This window comes from Hippocampus guttulatus, chromosome 16 (genome assembly GCF_054856545.1).
Source record: "Hippocampus guttulatus isolate MCC_2025c chromosome 16, RoL_Hgut_1.0, whole genome shotgun sequence".
NCBI lineage: Eukaryota > Metazoa > Chordata > Actinopteri > Syngnathiformes > Syngnathidae > Hippocampus > Hippocampus guttulatus.
Window position 1 is genome coordinate 6661370 of NC_141276.1, and position 12849 is coordinate 6674218.

Genomic DNA, 12849 nt, shown 5'->3' on the forward strand with positions numbered 1-12849 from the left:
TGGGTGGTGTGCGTGGGGAGGGGGCTACTACGTCACTTCCGGTATTGTTTGAGGAAGTCAACTGGTACGAGGTTTCGAGAGAGCGAAACGACATGGTGGGCTTAATGCTCAATGACTTTTGATGGAAGCCTTAAAACCGATTTATAGTTTTGAAACGGATAGCCCCGCAAAAAGATCGCCGTTGAAAGGTAAGCTTCTCGGCTTGGTCGTCTCAGTCATGACGGAGTCACGGTAACAACGTTAAAGTAAAATGACGAGCTTTGCCAATGCAGTTTGTTGTCGACATACAACAGAGACGGTCGTGTTAAGATGTCATCTACGTGTGAACTCACTCATGCTAATCACCACAATATTTACGGATACTGCCGAAACCCTCTATTTTTTTGGACTTGTTTACATTTTTGAACCATAGTCACTAATACTGTATTACCTTGAGTTGTTTTTGTATTTTTTTTAAAACTGTTTGCTGAATTCGCATGTATCCTGACGCCAATTGTGGTACTGTAATTACTCGTGTTGTTCCAAGTCTCATCAGAAATTCATTAAGTCTTCCGTTTTCATTATTCAATTCTTTCTATCATCTGCTGTTTTGGAATAGTCACATTAACTGTAAAGAAAAACCAACATCGAGAACCATATTATTATTCACAAAATGTATACTGCTGGAGTGGCCGTCTGGCGTGAATAACAGATGTTCAGTGGACTGGATTTTTTTGGGGTAGGGGGTGGCGGCTGGTGCAGTGCTATTTAATTTTTTCCCCCTGTATATTTACCCCAAGAGACCAACCGGTCCACAATTTTGAAAGAGCAGGCCATTCATCTATTCATAACATAAAGAGCAAACTCAACCAATCAGTGGTAGAGCTGCGTGGATGCCAGGTGCAGTCAAGGGTCATGCCTGAAACACAAATGTTAGAATATTGTAATTCTTGTAGTCAATTTTATCCATTATATTCACACAATTACAGGCAAATAACATGTCTGACAAGTCATTGCTGAGCATATCATCCACAGTCATGGTTTCATCAAATCAATTAAGTTGAGCAATGTTCAGGTTATGAGTGCGCATTTTTTCATTGAATCCTTCACTCTGGATGGTATGACAAACAATGACTTCTCAGTCACAGAAGGAGCTGTGAGCATGTATAGGTACATGCAACATCATAGGTTTATGACACAGTTACGTTCAGATGAATGTTTATGTTAAGCTATAACGTGTTGTAGTTTATCACTAAGCTACGCCTAACCTAACTGTGTGCGTGTGTCTGTAACAGGACTCTGCCGTCATGCCTGTCAGGAGGTGGTCCAAGAGTTCCAAGCGAAGGTCCTCAACGCAATCCCTGGTCACCCCTCAGGATGACGGCCTCCACGTCTACCTCTTCTGGAGCCCCAACAAAGAGCGTTACTTGTCGCACACAGCCGCAGAACGGGTCACCGCGGAGGAGCTGTGCATCTCAGCCGCAGAGGCTGTCGGTGAGAAGAATGACGATTAACCCAGACGCAAATAAAATCACATTCAAATCAAGTTGTATGAAGTGTGTAACCAAACTGTGTGTCTTAAATAGGGATATCGCCACTATTCCATGTGTTGTTTGCTCTGTATGACCCCATGTCATGCTGCTGGTACAGTCCAAATCACGTCTTTCACCCAAAGGAGGGCTCCTGTCTTATTCTTCACTTCCGAATGAGGTAGATAACGTCATCATCGCACGCCACAAACCACCATTGTCTCACTGCAAACAGCTGTTTCCTCGTGTGCAGGTTTTACTTTCGCAATTGGCACGCATTTAATGACAAGGAGCCAGATGTGGCTCGTTTCACTGTAAAAAGTGAGACGCATGCTGACGACGATGGCCAACCGGTGCTGGAAATCAAATCGGTGGAGTATTTATTTGCCCAGGTGTGTGTCGGACCTCTCGCAGAACATTGCCTCGCCGGTACCCTGACAAGCCCCATGTCTTCCCAACAGGCCAAATATGACTTTGTGAATGAACTCTTTCCGATGGAGAAATTGAACTCAGAGGAGGAGCTGAGTCTCTTTAAAAACGAGAGCTTGGGCATGGCCATGCTCCACCTCATGCACCTGGCGCTGCAGACGGGCAGCACCTTGCAGCGTGTTGCAAAAAAGACCAGGTAATACCTCTAAGATAGGAACACGTGCGCAATCTAATCAGCTGGAGCCAAAGTCCTGCTCTCATGACGTCATAGTCGTCATTTTATAGACAATCAAAACCGAGCTGCAATATCCATCAAGGCATTTTCTCACTCGAGGCGTGATAAGATTTGTGAAAAAAAAAGGTGGTTGTAAAGTCATAATTTTACATGATGAAGCTAGCCATTATATTACAGGCATCGTCTTTTTTTTTTTTTTTAATCTTCGGAGGGGAAAAATGTAAAAGTGCAAGGCTGGAGTCATATTAGAAGAAATAAGTCATAAAATTGCAATATGGTCTTAAGTCTTATTTTTTTAAAAAAAAAGGCAGAATAATATGAGAGAAAGAAACACTATCACGAGCATAAAATTTAAGAAAAGGTCATAATTCAATGAAATAATATTGCAAAAATATAATCATGATAAGCGTTAAGTCATGTGCTTTTAGGAAAAAATAATAAATATCACCAGGAAGTCATATATTTTTAAAGAGAAAAGTACAAAATAATACAGGAATATTGTTATTACAGTATATTACAAGGCTGAAGTCAGATACCGATATGCTTCAGAAAAAAAAACATTACAAGGAAAAGGTAAGAATATTACACTAATGAAGTCATACGATGAAGTCGTATTTTTCCAAGAATAAAAAGTTATAAAAAAAAAAACAAAGTTATAATATTTCAAGGAAAAGCCACAATATAACAAGAAGTCCAGTTAAAATATTGTCAAAATAAAACGGCTTATTTTTTTCGCACAAAAAGGTAAAATTATATCACATTGTAATATTACAAGAAAAAAAGTCATAAGAATTGTTGTTGTTTTTTTTTTTTTTTAACTAAAGTCATTAAAAGAATAATTTCATACTGTTCGGGGAAAATCACAGACAAAATTATGTGTGTATTATACTGTATATGTTTTTCTGTATGAATCAAATTTGCTTTGTAATTTTCTGAGTAATATCTGAGGGCGGGGCATATAACAGTGGTGTGTCTTTCCAGCTTTATAAACTGCATCCCAAAGTCTTATGCCAAGCACATATCAGAAGACAAAGTCCTGACAAAGATGAGGCTCCGGTGGATGTTCGAACGATCCATGCGCACCTACCAGAATAATATGGAAGCAAAGAAGCCGGACGTGAAGGAAATTATCTGCAAGTATATCTACGCTCTCGAGTGCTTGGCGCCGCGTTTCGGCTCCGAGACCTTCGTCGTGCGCCACCTGAGGCTGAGCGGGGATGACGAAGACACGAGTCCGGCTGCTTCGAGGGGGGACGGCGGGGCGGAAACCGCGCATGAGCTGATGGTATCTGCCAACACGGGGCTTCAGTGGAGGGAAATGATGTCCTTTGAGGTTTGTCATGTTGTTGTAGGAAATGTTGATACTTCCTGTTTCTTCCTGACAACCCCACTTTTGCTCGTGTTGCTTCGTCACGTAGGCCAACAGCAACCATAGCGGCGACTACGGCAGGAAAACCAAGCGAGGTAACAGCCAGCCGAGTGCGGCGGCTCGCGTTGAGTGGACCCCCTTCTGTGACTTCCCAGGAATCATTCACATAGCCATCAGTGAAGCTAATGTTTGCATTAGCACGCAGGACAATAAGTGTATGGTGAGAGCGCTGCTTATTATTCATCATTGGGGATGTATCAAAATCGGATTCAGCGTTATCTTGATTTGCCAAGTATGTTAAAAACATACTAGAAATTTGTCTTTGAAAGTACAACTACTTGAGTACTGAAAAATGAAGGCCATACTAACTCAAAGATCCTTTTTAAAAAAAAAAAATCGATTGTGTTTAGTAGATAACAATAATAATAATAATAATACATCACATTTGCAAGCGCCTTTCATAACACTCAAGGACACTGTACAACCAAGAGCAATAGTAAAACACAGATAAAATAATAGACAAAGAAAGAAAGATTTAAGGCGGGTAGGCAAGTCTGAATAGGTGGGTTTTGAGCTGGGTTTTGAATATGGAAAGAGAGTCAATATTACGAATGTTGGGAGGAAGTGAGTTCCAGAGTTTGGGGGCAGAGCGACTGAAGGCTCTGCACCCCATTGTACTGAGACGGGCAGAGCAGCAATTCTTTTCCATGGGTGGGATCAGGGTAATATTTTATAAGTTCATAAGTGTGATATTCAGGTCTCAGGATTCGATTCAATTTAGTTACATTGTGATTATGGCTGCACCTAACGATGATTTCAATCATCAATTAATCTGTCCATAATGTTTTCAATGAATGAATCGGATTAAAAAAATAGTTGATGATTCATTTCTTATTATATAATCATAATTAATTGACTCATGTTACTAATGGGCGGGCATCAAGGGCATTTCCATGACAGCATGCTCCAGGATCTTAGCCATCAAGTGTGCAAAGTAGAGGTGCACGCCGAGCAACACGACCGATTGTGACTGAATCGATCAACCCCCAAAAACTGCAGTCGGCAACTCACGGCCACGCACCAGACGATTGACCCTGGCGCAGATTGCAACGGAAACATCGGGAAACATTTTGCGGTGCCACACAATTTTTGGCAGTAGTGGGGAATTCCCCTCCACCACCCTTCCTTTATGCTGAGTTTCCACTAGTTCGCCCATGCGTTTATTAATAAATTTTATAAGTCATTTAGGCTCCATGAGGTCGCTGTGCGCTTCTGGCGTTTTTTTTTTGTCTTTACAATGTGAGTGCATCTGTAGGTGGCAGCTGTGCTACTAAGCGCCACTCGTTGTCTTTGTGAATGTGCATGTAGGAGGTTGAGATGAGCTCCAGCCAGGAGGCGCGCTCCTTCATCTCCCTGCTCGATGGATACTACCGGCTGACTGCGGACGCCCACCACTATCTTTGTCATGAGGTGGCGCCCCCGAGGGTGCTGCTGAGTCAAGCTAATGGACTGCACGGACCAATCCAGTGAGGTTTTTTTTTTTTGTTTGTTTTCGCCCCCCTCTGTGGTACTCTGTAAGCACCACAAACAACTGTGGTGTTTTTCCAGTGATGACTTTGTGCTACACAAGCTGAAAAAGGAGGAAGCTGAAGAAGAAGCTTGCCTCGTGCGTTGGAGTGTTCTCAACTATCACAGACTTGTTTTGGCTGTGCCAAATAAAAACCAGGTGAGTCGCTGCTCTCCTTAAGTCGGCGTCATTGCATGTCAGGCGAGGTGAGCGTTTAAAAAAAAAAAAAAAAAAATTATCGATGGCCAGCAGAACGGATCGATGGCGAGCCACAAGCTATTTTGCATCCAGCATAAAGATTCCGTCTTCACCTTGGATGGCTGGCAGGAGAAATTCTCCAGTGTGAAGGAGCTCACAAACACCCTGAAGGACTACATTCTCAAGTCTGGCACAGACAGCTATACTATTAAAAAATGCTGTCGGCCCCGGCAAGGAGGTTTGTGTTTATTTCAGTGAATCTTCACTTGTATTCATGTTGCAGTTTTTTTCAGGCAATAGCATTTCATGATAATGCACAAGGAGATGAACACTTACATAGGTGATTTCATATTGTTCTTCAGGAAGTGTTTCATAAAAAGATGGAAAAATGCCTGAATAGGAGCCAGAAGAAGAAAATCTTGCTGAATATATTTGTATTGTCAGCAAAGAGCATTTAATCTTAATGATTGCAATACATTGAAAGATATCGTTAATGCACATATTAAATAGTTGTGGCCCCAATGTTGACCCCTGGGGAACACCACAAGCAATGCCAAGTTTTTCTGACGAATGTTGACCCATTTTTGTGTACCGCACCCTTCCTGTGAATAACCTTTTAACCAGTCGCTACCGACAAAGTCAGCTCAGAATTTTTTTTACTTAAAAAAAAAACACTAGCTAGCCAGTAGCCACTCGTCTACTGCTATCTAAGGTGGTCATAATTACGATGAATGGATTGGTACTGCAGTGTATAACTTTTTCTTTCATACAAAAAGATACATTTATTAATATTATTATTATTATTTTTAAATGGCCAATGGCCCTGTATCCCGTTTGAACATACTCGCTTCTGCACAGCATCAGAATCACTTTAGCTTCACATTCAGAACCAAAATAAGAGCATTCTGTACAAAGTTGACCTTGACATGGAGCAGAAAGTGCAGCAAACAATTGCACTACTGTAACTTGATAGATGACGTTGTCAGTTAAGACTTTTAATGAGTGTTAAAAAGTGAAGGTCAAATGTCTGACTGTGTAGTTTGTGTTGTCCCACTGACCACATTTTTGTCTTTGTCTTCCACAGAGCTTTCCAACCTCCTCGTGAAGAGGCGCGGTATAGATGGCAGTGCCAGCACGCGGACTATATCTCCGAACAAATTGGAGCTATGCTTCCAGATCAAGTACAAAGACCTCATTCTGGTGAGAAGCGCATTCCTTGCGCCTTTAAAACTTTGCAATTTTCGTTTGACTTGGCTGAGGCGGCGGGGTATTGTGTTTACGGACAGGGGCAGCATTTGGGTTTTGGCACTAGAACTCACATCTACTCGGCGCATCTGCAAGTCGGGCAAGTAGCCGCTGAGCAGGAGGACGACTTGAACGGCGATAAGTACAAGAAGATCCAAGTAGTACTCAAGGTTCTCGAGCAAAGCCATGAAGATATCACATCCGTAAGTGCCCGTCACACTGCGAGCGATCCGGCAAAGCCTCGTCTATCGATTCGAAATCAATATTTTCTTTGGTTTGCTTTAGGCTTTTTTTGAGATGGCGAGTCTGATGAGCCAGGTGTCTCACAATCACCTGGTTTTTGTCCATGGTTTGACTGTCAACGGATCTGAAAGTGAGAGCACCACATCACAGAGTCTACTACTTCCATTTTTGCTACTTCCCTTTTTTTTTTTTAAAGCATTCAGCACTCGTGGGGAAGGGCAAGTTACTGATTACATACTAAAATAGGAAACACACAAACAACATTTCATAAAACCTCATCAACCAGATCTCTTGGGCGTGACACTTAATCCCTTTACCCCACAGGTGTCAAAGTCAAGGCCCGGGGGCCAGATCTGGCCCGCCACGCCATTTTATGTGGCCCGCGAAAGCGCAAAGCAAGCATGTCAGATTCCATGATGCTTTCTAAAGTCTGAACCAAAATTTCAAATTGTCATTATGTCATCCACAATAACAGTCATTATTCTTGACTTCTGATTGTAAAACTAGTTCTTTATCAACTTGTTGTGCGCTGTGTATGTAATATGAGGAGGGGATTAAACATTTATATGGTTTCTCCAAATTCATAATGGCTCTGCAAGGGAAACCGTAACTCCAATGTGGCCCGTGACAAAAAACGAGTTGGACACCGCTGCTTTTCACCCTTATGGAGAAGAAATAAATAAATAAAATGATTAACACAGAGGCAAAGGCAAAGCACTCGGTTCATCCTACGATGCTCATATTGATCTTCCCGTAGGTGTGATCAATAGAGGTTGATGTGGGAGCAATTAAAGTCAAGCTCTTGCGCCTTCCCTTGCAGACATCATGGTGGAGGAGTTTGTGGAATTTGGGCCTTTGGACGTTTTCCTTCGCAGAGAAAAAGCCAAATTGACGCCTCGCTGGAAATTTATCGTGTCCAAACAACTTGCCAATGCCCTGAATTACCTCGTAAGTTGCACTTGCTTTGTACGCTTTCGATTGGCCGAAGTCAATATCTGTCACTTTAACCCTTTCGGGGACAGCGGTTACTACAGTGGATAGCTTCTCGCTTCCAGTGTGCATACATGACATATCTTGACCGGTAGCTAACTCCAATGAGATCTGCATTCTTGTAGGCGACAAAAGGCATCACCCACGGAAACGTTTGCGCCAGGAACGTCCTGGTGGCGAGGCGAGGTCTGGAACAAGGCACGTCTCCTTTAGTCAAGCTGAGTGACCCGGGCATTGCCGTCAATATCCTGTGCCATGAAGGTCAGTAACATCGATCACGACAGGGTGATTGAAATCTATTTCAAAATGTTCTGATTTGAAATCATTTTAAAGCGTACTACAATCTACGAGTGTGAATTGAAATAGCCAAACGGGAAGACCATATGATCTGCAACGGATATGATGTCACGGCGCTACAGTATATGCAAGGAGCCTATTACAAATCTTACTTATCGATACTCGTTCCTGCCGGCTCTGTCCCGAATAAACTTGTAAATTAAGTTTTTAAAAAATGTGTACTGCCTCATTAATCAAATGATCAATAAATATAGCAAAAGTCTCATATCCCAAATCCCAGCAAGTGCTTTTATGTCATCGCCCTCTTGCCGCAGAGCGACTCGAGCGTATTCCCTGGATCGCTCCCGAGTGCGTTTACAGCAAGGCGCCCGTCGGCATCGGCGCCGACCAGTGGAGCTTCGGGGTCACGCTGCTGGAAATCTGCAACAACGGCTATCTCCCCATGAGCGACGCCACGCTGCTGGAGGTCAACCCCGAGCTGTCACGCTACAGGATATCGTGTCCGAATCGAATCACCTCCATCCGTCTCCTTTCCACAGAAAGAGCGCTTCTATCAGCAAAAGGGCAAGTTGTTGGAGCCGTCCTCCCGGGACCTGGCCGTCTTCATCAACAAGTGTCTCTCCTACGAGCCCTTGGAAAGGCCTCACTTCTGCTCGTTGCTCAGAGATCTTATTGACATCATGAAAAAAAGTGCGGCGGCAAAGATTTTCAACTTGACATGACTACGAGTCTTGGCGTTTTACGTGTCTTATCCTCTCTGCTCAGATCCTGATATATCCCCCAGCGAAACACTTCCTCAGGCTCACTCCACCGTCTTTCTCAAGCGGCACCTGAAAAAGAGGAACATCTTAGGAAAGGTGACTTCATCTCGGAATGACTCTTTTGCTCCCATCGGCGTCACTGAAACTAATGGCTCACGTCGTCCCGCCTTTAGGGTAATTTTGGAATGGTGACACTGTACATGTACGACCCCGCCAACGACGGCACGGGGGAGCTCGTGGCCGTCAAGGCTTTGAAACAAGAGAACGGTCCTTTGCCCAAATACTGGCTTAAGGAGATTGAGACCCTCAAGTCCCTCGATCACACCAACATCGTCAAGTACAAAGGATGCTGCACTGAAATGGGTGAATCCTCGGCCGTCTGATGCTAATCGGTTTCAGAATAGAAACAGATTTGAAATGAAATGAATAGAAACAGCTCCAAAAACTTGAACATTCCTAAACACAAGATTTCTGAACTTCTCTTACAGGAGGACAGGTGGTGCAGCTCATAATGGAGTTCCTTCCGCTTGGCAGCCTGGAAAAATACCTTCAAAAACAAGAGAAAAGTACATCCCAGTGCCTGCTGTTTGCTCAGCAGATCTGCCAGGTGAGCTGTTTACTTCGTGGAGGCTGCGCGGCCTCGTTCAGGATGTTTGTGGCTGTCATGCCTGTTGTGTGGAAGTGAGCATTTCATTTTGAGCACAAGATGCCAGCGTTTCGTGTGTAAAGTTCAGCGTCGTTTAAATGGATCCACAATGACCTCTTACCTCTTTCAATGTCAGCTATTAAAAAAACAAACAAAAAAAAAACAATTGAGTGTCAACCCATGTCGAGCGTTCTGACTGATCTTCCAAGGTTTACAGAATATTGTTTCGTGACTACGTAAAAACAGAAACGATCAAATGAAAAATTTGAGTATTTTTAATTGCGAAAAATGTGATAGTGCCATTTTTTTGTAATCAACACTAGTAAATGGGTTGGTTTCACCCAAATCAACTCTTTCGCACCAAATTATGTAGAAAACAAGTGATTTGTGAGAAGATGTGTTTGGCACAACACTGACTTTCATACTAATTATTTTGCTTTTTTCCCCCCTCAAACATCTGGACAGTTGTTTTCTTCAATAAAATACCAACAACACCAATGAAAATGTGCTTATTTGGGCAACATAATGTATTTACAAATATTCACTGGTGTAACAGTCTTACATTAGACAAACTTGACTATTCGCATGCTATTTAGTAGTAGTAATATTAAGTAGTGTGTGCGTGTATTGTGCCATGCATGTGCGTATGTATATAATGTGGTCATTTCTATTTTTACATGAAAATAATCTCTGTCATCTTTTACTTCTTTTGCGACACTCTTTGTAGCAGTTTTAGCATGACAAAACACTTTCCTGAGGTCTGCCATGTTAACAGCTCCAAGCATTATTTTTATACAGGGCGATCTCATTCAAAAGAGACTCAATGTTGCCATCGGCTGGCCATAGTTTTTTTTTCTTTTAAACTTTCCCATTTTAAAGATCAAACCAGAATTGGCCAACACTTTCCGGCCATTCCCACGAAAAATTTGTTGATGGCAACTGACGTCGAACGCGCTCCGCGGGTTCCCGTTGACAGCATTTCACATCAACGGCTCTCACAGAGTCAAAGAAAATCTCTTTTGCCCTTTGGTTCTTTGGTCTGGAATATACTGTCCGACAAGTCACCATATTTCATCTCATGTGTTTTCCTAGGGGATGGAGTACTTGCACTCAAAGCGGTACATCCATCGGGATCTCGCTGCACGTAACATCTTAGTGAAAAACGACAGCTTGGTGAAGATCGCCGACTTTGGCCTGTCCAAATATATCCCTGAGAATGACACCTATTACCGTGTGTCCGAAGACGGTGACAGTCCAGTGTTCTGGTGAGTTCGTAACACACACACACACACACACACACATACACAAATTTCACCATTATGGCAGTTATTTAATACTTTGTGGTATATCCTTTACAGGCATGCCCTTGAGTGCCTGAAACTAAACAAATTTTCATTTCGCTCCGATGTTTGGTCCTTTGGCGTGACGCTGTATGAGATCCTGACCCGCTGCGACCCGAGCCAAAGCCCGCCAGTGGTAATGCCGTCTTTGGCCTCCTGGTGCCAGCGCTAAAAAAAGGCAAATTTGCGCGTGCCTCCAATTTAAACGTACCATGTCCTCCGTTTTGTAGAAGTTTGGCAAGATGGCGGGGTTATCCCCCAGAGAGATGAACGTGAATGTGCTCATCGGCTTGTTGGAGCGGTGGCAGCGCTTGCCTTGTCCCGCACACTGCCCCTCTGAGGTAACGAAAATCATGACATCTATTTTAGAGCTCTAACGGGTGTTGATAATACTCTATATTTCCCGAGAACAGCTGAGGAGTCTGACCATGCAGTGCTGGGATCAAGATCCTGCAGAAAGGCCATCGTTTCATTCCCTCTTTGAGCAGCTGGAAGCCATTCGCTCACAACCAAGTGTTGACTTTTTTCGATCTGGACTTCAATCTACTTGCTTGAATACCACTTAGGAATACTTTTACAAATGGCAGCTTACTCCAATTGTGGGATTCAGATTCAGAAAACTTTATTTATCCCCGTGGGGCAATTAGAGTTGTGTGTCGTCAGGAGGAACAAGGAACATCATGAAGGAAAAGGTCCATAGCTGAAATACTATCAACTTGCAAGTATTGGTTGTTGAATTTTTGTACATTTTACAGGGTTGTAACATTTTGCATTTCATTGTTTTTTTTTTAAACAAACCATGAAATAGTTTATGGGTTTAACAAATATGGCGCCGTAGTTGGCAGCCGTCTGCGAAGAGCTCTGCTTTTTTGTTGTTTTGTCTTCCTTTGTGTGGAGCCGTTGTGGACTGTTTTCAGCATTTTGTACATGACGTTTGTCGCTGGAAGAATCTGCGCTTGATGGTTGCGCCTTCTCTGAAGCACGTGTGTACCAGCACTGATTTTGAAGGGGAGGAATATCTGTGCTATCTGTCACCGTTTGACAGCCCCGGGGCGCTTGGTTTTTGCGCGTGTAATTGGCAGCATTTTTCACAGTCCCGTTTTGTTCAGCGGTGATGTCGGTGCTGTTGGACAGTCTGCGTTGGTGCGGCTGGATGGATGGCTCATGTAGCTGAAGATGAGGAGAGAGGAACGTTGGCGTGAAGCGCGGATGCGTATTTGGACCTGAGAGTCAGCGCTTGGAGTTGAAGTGGACTCACATGGGACAGGAGAAGTGTCGACTTCTTGTTTACTTTCAAACTTAGCTTGTGGCAGACGTGTGCACATTGAGAGCACGAGGTCTCTGATCCACTGGTGAAAGGACACTTTGAATCTCTGCTCTTTCATCAATAACTGCTTCAAACAACAAGGTGTATGCTGGACTATGGTTATGATTTCATGGTTGTCCATGTCTTATGTATTGTTATATTAGCAAATTTTTTTATTGACTATATAACTGTTCTGTAAAGCACTTTGTTGCAGCTGTTGTGAAAGCGCTATATAAATAAACATGTAATGTATTGGGAGTTTCCATTTTTTTCACCATTGCATAATGCAATGCACATTCACAATTGTTGGCACCAGCAATATCTTTGGGATAATTTGGACCCAGCTTCTACAGTCAAGTTTCCAGAAGTGTCCCTGATGATGTCAGCCTCTTGTCAGCAGTTCTGGAATTATATGAAAGTGGCTTTGAGGAGCTTTCTTGTTAAGTCCCTGTGTGGTGTGGTGGAATACACAAGGGGACCTGCTCAATTTTTTTGCATCATAAGGCTGCTTCTCCCTTTTCAACAAGCTGGAAATTTACAAAAAGTGAAATGGTACAACCTTGAAATGAAAATTCCCTTTAATACGGGCAGTGCAAATGTAGGTATACACTTGTAAGAGTTACCAGGAGGTTTTTGTTTAATTTACTTTGAATAATTTATTGAACATTTTCAGCACACACCTGACACACGCGTTAATGACATTTGACAAACAATA

The 12849-nt window shown here is 42.9% G+C and overlaps 1 protein-coding gene across 3 annotated transcripts; it reads left to right on the plus strand.

The window, feature by feature from the left end:
* Positions 1-46: 46 nt before the first annotated feature.
* Positions 47-12387, plus strand: tyk2 (tyrosine kinase 2). Of its 3 annotated transcripts, none has more exons than XM_086132412.1 (24): positions 47-188; positions 1275-1473; positions 1566-1689; positions 1762-1900; positions 1970-2133; positions 3154-3505; positions 3591-3761; positions 4910-5067; positions 5150-5267; positions 5358-5544; positions 6391-6506; positions 6593-6754; positions 6837-6924; positions 7615-7742; positions 7910-8045; positions 8396-8547; positions 8621-8771; positions 8847-8938; positions 9016-9205; positions 9331-9449; positions 10581-10753; positions 10847-10964; positions 11059-11169; positions 11242-12387. In XM_086132412.1, exons 2-24 carry the CDS (start codon positions 1287-1289, stop codon positions 11392-11394), a joined length of 3489 nt encoding a protein of 1162 aa, XP_085988538.1. In that variant the 5' UTR covers positions 47-188; positions 1275-1286; the 3' UTR covers positions 11395-12387. The 3 variants fall into 3 exon arrangements, with proteins under 3 accessions (XP_085988538.1, XP_085988539.1, XP_085988540.1); XM_086132413.1 differs by having other exon boundaries at positions 5361-5544; XM_086132414.1 differs by lacking the exons at positions 10847-10964; positions 11059-11169; positions 11242-12387 and having other exon boundaries at positions 5361-5544; positions 10581-10757.
* The last annotated feature ends 462 nt before the right edge of the window (positions 12388-12849 follow it).